The sequence below is a fragment of the Impatiens glandulifera genome, chromosome 3 (genome assembly GCF_907164915.1).
Source record: "Impatiens glandulifera chromosome 3, dImpGla2.1, whole genome shotgun sequence".
NCBI classification, from domain to species: domain Eukaryota; kingdom Viridiplantae; phylum Streptophyta; class Magnoliopsida; order Ericales; family Balsaminaceae; genus Impatiens; species Impatiens glandulifera.
In genome coordinates this window covers 18284818-18297980 of record NC_061864.1, presented here as the reverse complement: position 1 = coordinate 18297980, position 13163 = coordinate 18284818, and the positions used below count along the sequence as shown (strand labels likewise).

General features: G+C 32.2%; 1 protein-coding gene across 2 annotated transcripts; it reads right to left on the bottom strand.

Annotated features, from left to right (window-relative positions):
• Positions 1–461: 461 nt before the first annotated feature.
• LOC124930882 (BTB/POZ domain-containing protein At1g30440-like) lies at positions 462–3951 on the bottom strand. Of its 2 annotated transcripts, XM_047471252.1 has the most exons (5): positions 3697–3951; positions 3385–3622; positions 2492–2561; positions 1248–2411; positions 462–1150 (listed from the first exon to the last, which is right to left on the bottom strand). In XM_047471252.1, the coding sequence occupies exons 2-5, from the start codon at positions 3441–3443 to the stop codon at positions 569–571; spliced, it is 1875 nt and encodes a 624-aa protein (XP_047327208.1). In that variant the 5' UTR covers positions 3444–3622; positions 3697–3951; the 3' UTR covers positions 462–568. The 2 variants fall into 2 exon arrangements, with proteins under 2 accessions (XP_047327208.1, XP_047327207.1); XM_047471251.1 differs by having other exon boundaries at positions 3385–3951.
• Between the last annotated feature and the right edge of the window lie 9212 nt (positions 3952–13163).

Here is a 13163-nt window from a genome sequence, read left to right as displayed (position 1 = left end):
CATAACATAAATAATATGATACATTTATTTCTTATTTTAAGAGAGTAAGGTAACTTATTTAACTTTGGTCCAAATTGAATGCAAAATAAATACAATTAAAATCTCTATTAATAAATATTTATTATTTTAATATTATTATTACTCCTATTTTGTATGATTTTTGAATTTTGGTGTGCCACTCAAACCAACTTACACAAGTACAAAGATTCATTCAATAACACCATTAAAATATTAGTTCTTAAGATCCAGTTAAATATATTTAATTTATTTTTTGTTTTTACCTTAAAAGTATAATAAAACATATTAAAATAGAATTATTATTTTTTTAAATCAAGATTCATTCTCCAATAAGTTTATTTGTGGGGATCTAAATAGTTTGTTTCATTTTATTTTTTATTAGAATTTGTATTCATAAGTCATATATTTCTTACATACTTTTTTTAGTCCACTTAATCAAGAAATTGCATAAACAAATATGATTACACAACTTAGAATCAAAGTTGTATCTCTAATAGGAAAATACAAGTAATCAGAAACAATAAGAAGAAAATAAATTTGAAAATTACAACTAAGAAACCGATTTGTCCGATTTATTTCGTTTACCTTCATTGGTGGTGGTTTTCGCACCGGCTTTAGTATGAACAGAACCGTCTTCGGCACTACACATTTGAGATTTCATCTTGAACCCGAACTTCTTCGTAACACTTCCCCATGCACCACCCGACGAAGATCCCTTTGAGTTTCGGCCCAATTTAGCAATCTCATCCCTCATATTGGAACATTCTTTCTCGAGCTCGGCTACTCTCATTCTCATGCTATCCATCCCCACTTTCAAAACCTGATTCTCCCTCGTAGTGGCGGTGTTGGCCCAACCTACTCCTCCACCCTCTGCGGAGGAACCTCCGCCGCCACCCATCACCACCCCGCCGCCCCTCAGATGCATTGAGGGGTCGAGATTGTCTGATACGAGCAAACAGCTGGCTATTGATGTTCTTAGCTGGAGTTGTTCGAAGAAGAGGACTTGAACTATTACTCTCAGTGGCAGCCTCTCATTCTGTGCTGCATGTGTGCATGCTTCCAATGAAAGTTTCTGACAATCCATCAATCTGCAAAGCTGCTCTCGATCCGACTCTACCAATGACGGGTGCGACTACATAGTTAAGACGACAAGATAAAACAAAAGTGTCGGAAATTAGAGCAAAATACAAATTTTGGAAGGGCTACAACATAGAGACGGGCGAGTTTACCTTTAGGTAAATGTCAATTGCTCGGTAAAGCCCGTCGTCTAAAGGCCTAGCGTAATCGGGAACAGCAGCAGCGAGAGACAGGAATTTCGCGAGACTTAAATTAACATCGGGAGCGATTTCAGCAAGGTAACCGTCGATCAGCTTTGAGACCATTGTGATCGGAGTTAATGACATCAACTGTCCATCATCGAACGAACAAGGAGAAGCCCCGGGTTGATCCATTGCAAGAAAATGGTCAAGAACACGTTCGACTGCATCCACGTTATAAAGGGTCTCCATGGTATAAGAGAAACTAGGCATCAAAAGATCCTCTAGAGTCGCTTGATCAAGCTGCAACCCGACTCGTCTTTCCAAGTTTGCTATACAAATCTGGTTCGAACGAAGAATAACCGCCGTTCGAAGCAGACTGCATAGGAATTTAGTCGAGACTAATCCCGTTGTCATGGGAAGCAATCGATCGATCTCTTCAATTAAAACCTTCTGCTCTTCCTGAGCAATAGGCTCGGCTGTTGTAGTAACCCCTTGCCGCCTACTCAATCCGGGTATGTATCGTTTCGCATAATGGGCAAGAGATCCGGCGAGGATCTCTTGTTCGATGCCCGAACATCCAATGGTCGAAATCAACCTCTTGTAAAGAGTCCAACTCAAAGTCGAGGCATCTTCATACCACCAATCGGAATCCGCATTTTTCGGCCTAGCATCGCTGCTTATACCATTCCATAATATGCCTGCAGTATGCTCCTTAACGGGCCACCCAAATAAATTCGGGTCAGCACCCACTTTCGCAGCTAAAGAATCCAAACATCTCTTTATAATATTGAGTTCCTCGGCTTGTTGGAAAATCTCCTCACAAGATTGGAGTGCTTTTAACGAGTCCTTCCAGTTACAAATTACAACTTGGTTAAGAAAAAATTCAGTCTGAGAAATAAGATTAGCCTCCCCATAATCTTCAGTCATTTCAAGATGCTCGGAAGCACATCGGATGTGTACCACGTTTGAGGAAGTAAGTTCGAGTTTAACTCCATAACAGAATTTAGCTATAATTTCAAATATTTTAGCGTTGCCAGGGATATATGGGAGCTTGATGAGACAGATATCTTCGCCTTTTGATGATGCTTCAGCTATCAGTCTTTCCAAAACCCCACTTCTGGAAAGCAAAGGGAACTGCATTCATGCATAAAATCTGAAAACTTTAGTTGCAAGCTTGTAGAGATATGAGACATCTTTGTTATTGTAAACATTACCTTGTGTAGATGGAAGGACATATCCCCAACTTCAACAGTTATATCACTAGGCAAGCCTGTTGTACAGAACCTACGAAAAGTGAACACAGATCACCCCGTTATATTCTGGTGGATAATTTGGATCGAACGGGATAGGAGAGAACCAACAAGTCGTGACCGGTTCATTTAATCATTAACTCAATAATCATACATTGGAGAAAATCAGAAGTGGTAAATCAAGGAGTTGAGGGATAGATGAAAATGGTCTTATGTGAAATTTTTTGTTAAGCCCATCGGGACCCATCAACATGATTTTCAATGAGATCTAGGGTGGTAAGCCACTTACCACCACAATCCCCACTTCAATCCATGTATTTTCAATCAAAAACCAACCTGATATCTAGGGTAACAAGTCCCTTAAAGGATTGATTTATAATCAAAAGTCAACTTCATTAGTAAATCCAAAGAAAAATCACAAGGATTGCTTAACAATCTCTACTTATCCCATTTCAGTTCATTTTGAGAAGATGATGACTGCCCTAATTTGCATTATGCTTATTGTTTTAATTTGAAATACATGTAGATCATCATCATTATCATCATCATCATCACATCAACATCTACAGTTCAATTTAAAGCATTAGCCTATGTAAAACTCAATTGGCATCTGCTAAAGGAAGATGGATGGATGAAAGAAAAACTTTCTAAAGACAAGAAAATAACAGAGAGCCAAAGCACTTGAGCAGCCAAGAAACCTTGATCAGTTACTCCATATCTACTAACATAACTGCAACAATCGAGCTCAGAGAAGTAAATGTAACGATGCATATCTTTGACAAAACAAAAATGAGAAAGATGCAGTTCTTTAATAAGATGATTTGTTGAAGGAAGAAGCATTTAGATTAAGTACATACCAAGCCCGTCCTTTTCTTTGGAAAGCATCAGCTTTAGATCCCAGCTTCATACAAGCCATTTCTTAGACAATGTCAAATCTGAATCAATTCAGAAGAACTTCTAAAGCTAGAGAAGATTCCAAACACAAAATTCACCGGATCCAACACCCATTACACGTCTTCATCAAAATTTGCAGAACCCACAAAATATTTCTTAAAAAAAAATCGATTCAGAAGCATAAATAGTTGAAGACAAACCCTACAAAGTGTAAGAGGATCGAAGAATAAGATTGAGTTCAAAAACAGAGAAACCCAAATCTCAGTAGAATATACTTGGCCTTAATAAGACGGGAGGGAGGTTAATTTGGGCCAACTGTCCTTCATTATCAAGACGCAAAACCAATCTCAATCATCCCACGAGAAGATTCCAAACACATGATCAGTGGACCAGAACTGAAAAGATAGATATATTGAAACAAGGAAATGAAAAGACACGAAAGAACAAAAGGAAATGAAAATTTCATCAAGTGTCGGTTTCCAACCTCCTCTTCTTCCTCCTCCTCATATTATAATGGTGAGAGAAGAGAAGAAAAGTGAAGACTGAACAGGAAGAAGGAGGAGTTACCATTTACCACCAAAATCAAAAGGGTTTTCGAAAAATTAAAAATCACAAACTGGGTATAATTAATTAAGTTTGATTTGTTAACGCAAATCCCTCGGTTTTCCATGTGGGTTATCTTGCTTAGACTTAACTTAAGATCTACTAATCTTATTTTTTTGTATTAAAAGATTAAACAAGATTTTTCTTAGAAAATAAAATTTAATTTGAAAATCAAATGATGATGTCTCATAAACGTTAAGGCCATACATTTTTCGACACCCATGTGATTCAATGAATGTATTTCAGAACTCCTGAATTTACATTATTATTTTATTTTCAATTATATTTCATAACACAATTTTTTATTTTATTTAAAGACAGGATGATGGAAGTAGTTGGAAGTAGAAAGTATATTGATTTTAGATGAAAAGTTTTAATCTACTCCAATAAGTAAATGACATATTTTGGATAATGTTTTATATTATTTTTAATTTAGATCAAAATATTATGACACTATTGTTTATTTTATTTGATATATATATATATATATATATATATATATATATATATATATATATATATATATATATATTAAATTATTGTAAGTTTTTAGATATATAAACATAGAATGGGTGACAAATTGGACATTTTAATTGGAATAAGAGGGTGATATTTATCGAATAAATTATTGTGTATAAATACAATAAGACATATTCAAACATTTAGCGAATAAGTTAGTTAGATAACCAGAAACAAAAAAGAATGATAATATGGAGCAATTAAGCGTATACTACCCCTACAACATTAGTGATTTTATTCGAATTAAGCGTATACAACCCCTGCAACATTAACGATTTCCAAATAAATTGAATATTAGTATTTGAGCGTTTATTTGTTTAACGAATAAACGAATATGAATAAATTAAATCAAACTAGCCCTTAGCCTGGCCCATTAAAGTGTTGACCATAAATGAGTTTGTACATCATTTATACATGCCAGCCTATCAACTGAAAAAATAAAAACAGGTTTTTTTTTGGATAATTTTAAGCAATTTTAAAAATAATAGTGTACCAGTTTAATTATTTTTGAAGTTAAAAGAATTGTTTAATAATGTATGGGGAGCGTGACATGAATGCATGCAGTTTAATATAATGCTTTAAAAAGTTATATCATAATGTGTCTTTTTATATTATTATAATGTACTGTCAATATAAATTGAAATAAATAAATAAAAAACGAGACAAAAAATAATCATGTGCTTAGTTGTCCCAAGTCATCAATGCAAATACAAGCTATTTTTTCCACTGAGTTAATAAAATTATTTTGAAAAAATATAAAATAAATAAAGCTAAATTGTTCTAGGCTTACAACACCCTCATTATAGAATATTGTATTCATCTTTAATAATAAATTTAAATTATGTTTAAAGATAAAATATACCAAATTATTATTATCTCTAAAATTGATATTTATCTTTCTGTTAGGGAAATGAAAAGAAAAGGGCATCAAACAAGGCGTGGCGAGAGATATAATGATTTTGGGGTTGCTTTTTTACCACGTTTTTTATATCTATTATTATTTATGCCTCTTGTCTATCAAAAAGTTGTTTAGATTAAAATAAGAAATATCTAATTAGTGAAAAGAAAATGAAAATAATATAATTTTTAACTTAATATGGTACCTTAAATGTTAATACAGTTTAAATAACTGTAGAATAATATTATTAACTTTATGGCTCAGTCAGAACTATTATTAAGAAAAATGGGGAAATTAAAAGGAGGTCAATGTATTATTAGAGCATCAGCAGCGCAAATGACCTCTGCCCTCTTATTTTGTCAAATTAATGTTCCACCTCAGCATAAAGCTGGCACATATTGAACTTGGGCAAAACACTCCAATGCTTCTGCCCGCCCTCTTATCTAAATAATTTAAAGGTGTTTTAAATAAATAACTAATTTATACTATTATAACTAATATTCTTATATTATAGGAAAATTTAAGAATTTAAACTTTGAAACGTGTTAATATAATTAATAAAAAAAATATTAATTTATTTAAAATATATATTTATTAATTAAATATATAAGTAATTTAATTTAAAATATTTTTATAATTTAAAATATATTATAATATTAAAAACTAAAAATGACCTACATAAAAACTGAAAATGATATACATAAATAAAATATAACTAATATTACTATATTATAGGAAAATTTGAGAATATATAACTAATATTTTTATATTATAATAAAATATAAAATATTTTTATAATTTAAAATATATTATAATATTATTATAATTTAATATATAATTAATATTATTATAATTTAATATATAATTAATATTCCTATTTTATAGTAAACTTTAAAATATATATTTATTTAATGTTACTTAAAAATAGTAGAAAAAAAATATTCCTATATTATATAATATATTATATTATCTAATCATGAAAAAGTCAGAAGAGGGCATGACCGGCATAGAGGGCACTGCCCTCTTTTTCCTTTTATCTACAATGCAAAAAATGAAAAAAAACCAATGACCTGCCCTTTTCCACGCTGTCCGATGCGGGCACAGGTCATGCGTTGGAGATGCTCTTAGGTCGTTTGCTAGGGAAACACTTTTTTGGGCCCAACAAAAAAATATTAAAAAAGGACCTGTGACCTGTCAACCATTTTTTTTTAAATGACTTATTGTAAGAGATGGCCCTAACAAAAATTAAAATGCTGGTTTTATTTACGTAAATAACCCATTCAAAATATTCTGACGAAATTACTCTCGTCGCGTAATGCAAAGGGCAGGATTATTACGCGAAGAGAAAACATGTGAAACTACTTCGTCGTGTAACGCGAAGTGCACGATCATTCTGGATTTTCACAGATTTTCCTTTCGCGAGACGATTCTGCCCTACGCGTTACGCGACGGGGTAATTTTGTCAAAATATTTTAAAGTGATCATTTGCGCAATTAAATTATGCGTTGGTCACCAGCACATTTAAAGTATTTTTTAAGGTTATTTCGTCAAATTTCTCATTACTATAACATTTTTCTTTCTTTTAAGTTTTAACAGAAAATAAACAAAGAAAATAACATTCCGTTAGAGTATATTGAATAGAAAGAACTCACTTTTGGAGATTAAATCAAATGAGTTTGTTTTTTTTAACAATATTAAAACATTTATTAAAATTTCATTTTGGTTTAAATCACTTTATTAAATTTTGAAACTAATGTAAAAAGATGGAAAAAAATAGTATTTAAAAACAAAACTCGTTTAATGAGTTTTCTTGAAAAAAAATTGATCACCACTTTGGGTGAAATTCAGAGTGGCAAACTATTTGAGTTTTGAGTGGGGTGCATCTTTGATCTCTTGAACGATCTTTATAGAGAATAATACGTGAACATTGGCTAAAAAATAATATTTGATGTCATTTATTTTTTATGCTGTCATGTTTCTTGAAGTTTTTTATTTATTGTTATCTTGATTGGGTTGGTTCTATGTTTTTTTATTAACTTTGTTATTTTTGTTACGACTTTCTTTGAATGAAATTAAACTATTTAAAAAAAAAGGAAAAAGGAAAAACGAAAGAACAATACACTATGCTCTCATTTGCTAAATTTGATATTTTGTCATTTTATTTTGATAAAAAAAAAATTGATTTCAAATAAGAAACAAGCTATCCAAATCAAAATAACATATAAAAAAATTACAATCAAATATATATATACATATAATGATGCTTAATTTTTAAAGTGTCCGGATTGCCGAGTCGAGAGTTGTGGTTAATTTGAATATATATGTGAGAGCAAATGGATACTTGGGTCGGATTGTGGGTTGACACGTCCATAAACTTAAAGAGAAATGATAAAGCCAACGAATGGCTAGCGAAAGCAAGGCCACGAATCCTACGTGGCCTTGCCAGCTAGGAGAGAGAAAGAAAAAAAAAAAAAAAAAAAAAAAATTAAAATCGCCAGAGAAGTCGGGATGCCGGAGTGATAAATCGCCAGATAAGTCGGGATGCCGGATGTGATAAATTAAAAGAAGAAAGAGAGGGAAGAAGAAAGAAGAAAGAGGAGCAGAAACGTTTTAATTTTTTTTTTTTTTTTTTTTTTTTTTTCTTTCTCTCTCCTAGCTGGCAAGGCCACGTAGGATTCGTGGCCTTGCTTTCGCTAGCCATTCGTTGGCTTTATCATTTCTCTTATCGTAATGCTATTTTTAATGAAATAAAATATTATCTTATTAATATTCATACAAATAAGACTTATCTTTAAAGATCCTCTATTAAGATATTGCATCCCATGAAAGTTGAATAAGACCCAAAGATTTTAAAATTTATAAAATAAATTTGGGTTTTGTGTTGACAATATCATTCAAGAGAGAACAGCTAAAGCGCATAGTCATAAAATTATGTTTCTTATTTTAACTCATAATATTTTTTAAATTGTTAAACTGATTTTAGTTATAAAGATTTCTAACAATTATGTCTTGTTTATTAGACTCGAATGTTTCTATCTTTAAAATTATATTCTATAAATTCTTTATACAATGATCATTTTTATATGACTTTATAACTATAACTTGTTAATGAATGTCATAAATGAAAGAGTAAAATTACACTAGTACTTAAAAAATAGTATTCAAAATAATAATAATAATAATAATAATAAGTTATACATTATCATCTAGCTTTAAACTTTTTTTTAGTATTTATAATAATAATAAGTTATACTATATCATCTAGCTCTAAATTATTTTAATAATAATAATAATAATATTGTACTAATCTCCGCATGTTTCACTAATACATTTAATATCTTTAGTTAATATTGTTCTGAAAATTTGTTTATAAATTAAATAATAAATTGATAAAACATTTAACTATTGATTAGTTAGACATTAATTATTTTTATAAGTTAAAAAAAATATCCTTACAAATATATTGATCCATATTAATGTTTTAATATTCTAATTAATAGATAATATGATTTTAATATATATTTCTTCTAATAATTATATTGATCCGGCCCACAAATATTTTAATGTTCTAATTATACATATATAATTATATACTAATAAAACTCAGATAAATTAGTATTTGACAAGATTACTCGTGTGATAAAAAAAAAATATTAAAAATTTAGTACACAAAATTATTATATTTGAATCATTGTTCATGTTAACATATTCAAATTGAGTACATGTAATTTTAGGTTATATTTTTTTATAAATATATATCAATTTACTTATTTAATTTAAATTTGAAAATTATGATAACATATTTAATTATCATTATTTATTTGTTATTTTAATAGTTAGCATTATACTTTCCATCTTCATTCATTTTGATATATTTAATTATTTTTATTATCTTATTTAAAAAACATTTCACTTATTTTATTGTTTAATATTTAAATATTTATTTTATTTATTTTAATATTGGAACTCAATTATATATTATAATTATTGATTTAATATTTAAATGACATAATTTTAAAAATAATTTAAGTAGTTTGACATTATATTTGTTTACATATCATATTATTAGCATTGTATTATTATTTTATTAATAACACTTTAATTTTAAAATATTATATATTATTAAAAATAAAGTATGATGTCCAAATGAAAAAAAAATGTATTATTTTATCTTAATATTGAAGATTTATTTGTTTAAAATTATTATTAGATGATTCGAAAATATAAGAGAATATAAGTCCCTTAGCAAATTATATATAATGAACCACCGACGGCCTTCTTCTTGGAGAACTCATCCCTAAACCTAAAATCGGATCTGATTCAGATCTCTAGAATCCCCTTTATAACGGATTAGGGTTTTTAGGGAACGCGTTGAATCTCTGGAGGCGAGTATTGCGCATAAGCCGTTGGAAAGGGAGATCGGATGCATCAGTCGTCGCCGACTAGGGTTGAATGGTGATGGGAGGGAAAAGCGAAGCGTATTTCGATTCATTGGGATTGTCATCATCCTGTCGTCGCCGCTTGATCTCGCCTACGGTAAGAGCTTTTTTCCTACATCATCGTTTTTCTTAATTAAATTCATCTTTTGAATCGTGATAGTTTCTTATAATATGCATGAGGCAGGCACTACCATATAAGATGTTTGAATCGATATTTACTTTGGAAAAGGAAGGCGAAGAGGAGCGATTGATTTCATCTTACCTGCGTCGTTTACACAAGTAAACAACTTCACCACCGATCGTCTCATCAAGGACAGAAGAAGATGAATCTTATGCTCTGTTTTTGGGTATTAAAACATGGTTAATTATTATGTTATACATGAAGGAATGGAAAAGCCAACCATTGATGTGGATCCAAGTTCAGATACTTATTCAAAAATCATTAAGGCTAAGAATGACTCGTATAGGCGATGAATTACATCATTCTGAAGTATCTCGATCGTTTCCTTGTCCTGCCTGCCTTCTCTAGGGTAAGTTACGAAGGAAAAAATTTCTGGTTCCACATCGATTTCTTTTGCCAATATTTGTCTGAAATTTGTTTCCATCCGCTTAAGTAAGTTTGAATCCCCTGAGTATAATCCTAAATTTTCCTAATTCTTTATTGGTTATTTTTATTTATTATCATTTAAGGAATGTAATTGGTTAAATATATGTTTTAAATTTATGTATCAATCATATTATAAATAATTAGCATGTATCCCTTGCATTTGCACGAGTAATAATATAAAAAACCGTGAAAAAAATAATACGGTAAAAATGTTTATGGCGGGTCAACCCACAATCCGACCCAAGTATCCATTTACTCTCACATATATATCCAAATTAACCACAGCTCTTGACCCGGCAATCTGGACACTTTAAAAATTAAGCATCATTATATATATAGATTAATTACTTAAAAAGTTAAACTTATATTGTTAAAATGTCTCGCGTTTATCAAATTTGGTGTTGAATTTAAAATATAAAGTGTTATTAGCTTAGTTGGTTAAAAGATTGTACTTGTTTTGTTATGTTGCAAGTTCGAATCATATCTATAGCATTTTTAATTTTATTTTTAACCGTTTTAAGTTTATGGGCGGGTCAACCCACAATCCGACCCTTTAATTTTATTTTTAACTATTTTAAGTTTGAGAAATGATAAAGCCAACGAATGGCTAGCGAAAGCAAGGCCACGAATCCTACGTGGCCTTGCCAGCTAGGAGAGAGAAAGAAAAAAAAAAAAAAAAAAAAAAAAAATTAAAACGTTTCTGCTCCTCTTTCTTCTTTCTTCTTCCCTCTCTTTCTTCTTTTAATTTATCACATCCGGCATCCCGACTTATCTGGCGATTTATCACTCCGGCATCCCGACTTCTCTGGCGATTTATCACTCCGGCATCCCGACTTCTACTTTCTTCTTTCGCTCGCTCGAAAATGGTAAGACACTTCTCATTCTTTAATATTTCAGTTTCAGATTCGTCCGCCTTCGTGTTCATTTCGAAATATTTTCTTTTCAGGCTGGTGTTTCAGGTAAATCTCCATGCAAGGCCCCAAGATCTCCAAGGACAAGGTAAATAAGACATCTTCTATTTTAGAATCGTAGGGTTAGCGTTTTGCGGTTAGGGTCAGGGTTTTGCAGTTAGGGTTAGGGTTTCAGAGTTTAGGGTTAGGGTATTGCTGCATTATGGTTCTCGAAACAAAGTTTTCTTTACCCGAAAGTCTGATTTAATTGTGTATGGTTGTATTATGGTTAGCCAAAACTAAATTTTTTGGGTATTTGCTGAATTTAGGGACCCGAAATAGGCTGTTATGGGTCCCGAAAGTGGGATAACTTCATGTTTGGCTGAATTTAGGGTCCCGAAAGTGTGATTTCGGGACCCGAAATAGGCTGTTATGGGTCCCGAAATTGGGATAACTTCATGTTTGGCTGATTTTAGGGTCCCGAAAGTGTGGTTTCGGGACCCGAAATAGGCTGTTTCTGGACCTGAAAGTTGGATTACTTAAAGTTTGGCTGAATTTAGGGTCCCGAAAGTGTGTTTCGGGACCCGAAATGGATGGTTTCGGGACCCGAAAGTAGGATTACTTAATGTTTGGCTGAATTTAGGGTCCCGAAAGTGTGTTTCGGGACCCGAAATGGATGGTTTCGGGACCCGAAAGTAGGATTAATTAATGTTTGGCTGAATTTAGGGTCCCGAAAGTGTGTTTCGGGACCCGAAACGGATGGTTTCGGGACCCGAAAGTAGGATTAATTAATGTTTGGCTGAATTTAGGGTCCCGAAAGTGTGTTTCGGGACCCGAAACGGATGGTTTCGGGACCCGAAAGGTGGTTTCGGGACCCGAAACGGGTGGTTTCGGGACCCGAAAGGTGGTTTCGGGACCCGAAACGGGTGGTTTCGGGACCCGAAACGGGTGGTTTAGGGACCCGAATTGCTTCATTTAAGTGATTATTTGCTTCATGGCTTTTAAATGTTTATCATTTGTTGTTGTAGGGCAAATAAACGTAAAAGTATTGTCCAAGAATCAGCTCCCAATCCAGCTCCCAAAGCAGCTTCCAAACCAGTTCCCAAATCCCCTAGAGCAACAGCTCCCAATGCAGCTCCCAAATCAGTTCCAAAATCCCCTAGAGCAACAGCTCCCAAAGCAGCCCCCCACAACTTATTTTTAACTAGGACATCGTCTAGTGGCCTTTTCAATCTTCTTCAAATGCTGTCTAAGGAACAAAAAGATGCTGTGAAGTCAATAGGCTTTGGCGCTCTACTTTCATTATCGCTTTCAAAATGCCCCGGGGAAATCTCTCGTTATCTAGTCAGAAAGTTTGACTGCAATAAATGTTCATTCACCCTAGAGAATGGCGAGGAAGTGAAAATCGAAGAAGAGGATGTTCATATGGTATTGGGTCTCCCCAGAGGGGAGCTGGATATTTTAGAATATCAGAATAACGAGATTGATGACAAGTTGAGGGCATTTAGGACTCGATGGGGTAACCCCGATAATGGCGCTCCTTTAGCGACTGCTATGCCGATCAAAATCATTGAGAACAAAGCTGCTGACAACAATTTCAAGATAGACTTCGTATTATATGTTGTCAGTTGCTTTCTCTGGTGTGATCACCTAGGTAACCTATCCAGGTATATCTCATTTGTATTATTTTCAATTGCCTGACAACAAATTTGTATTGTTAAATAATCCTCAAATATGTTTTTTTCATTTGCAGGTATAGAATTCTGAAATCTATTTCAGATGTTGA

Bases quoted from the DNA above. Each gene is read 5' to 3' on its own strand.
- LOC124930882 (XM_047471251.1), bottom strand. From the start codon at position 3,443: ATGGCTTGTATGAAGCTGGGATCTAAAGCTGATGCTTTCCAAAGAAAA. The intron at 2,412-2,491 runs GTAATGTTTACA...GCATGAATGCAG, and splicing joins TGTCCTTCCATCTACACAAG to TTCCCTTTGCTTTCCAGAAG. The intron at 1,151-1,247 runs GTAAACTCGCCC...TTAACTATGTAG, and splicing joins CAATTGACATTTACCTAAAG to TCGCACCCGTCATTGGTAGA.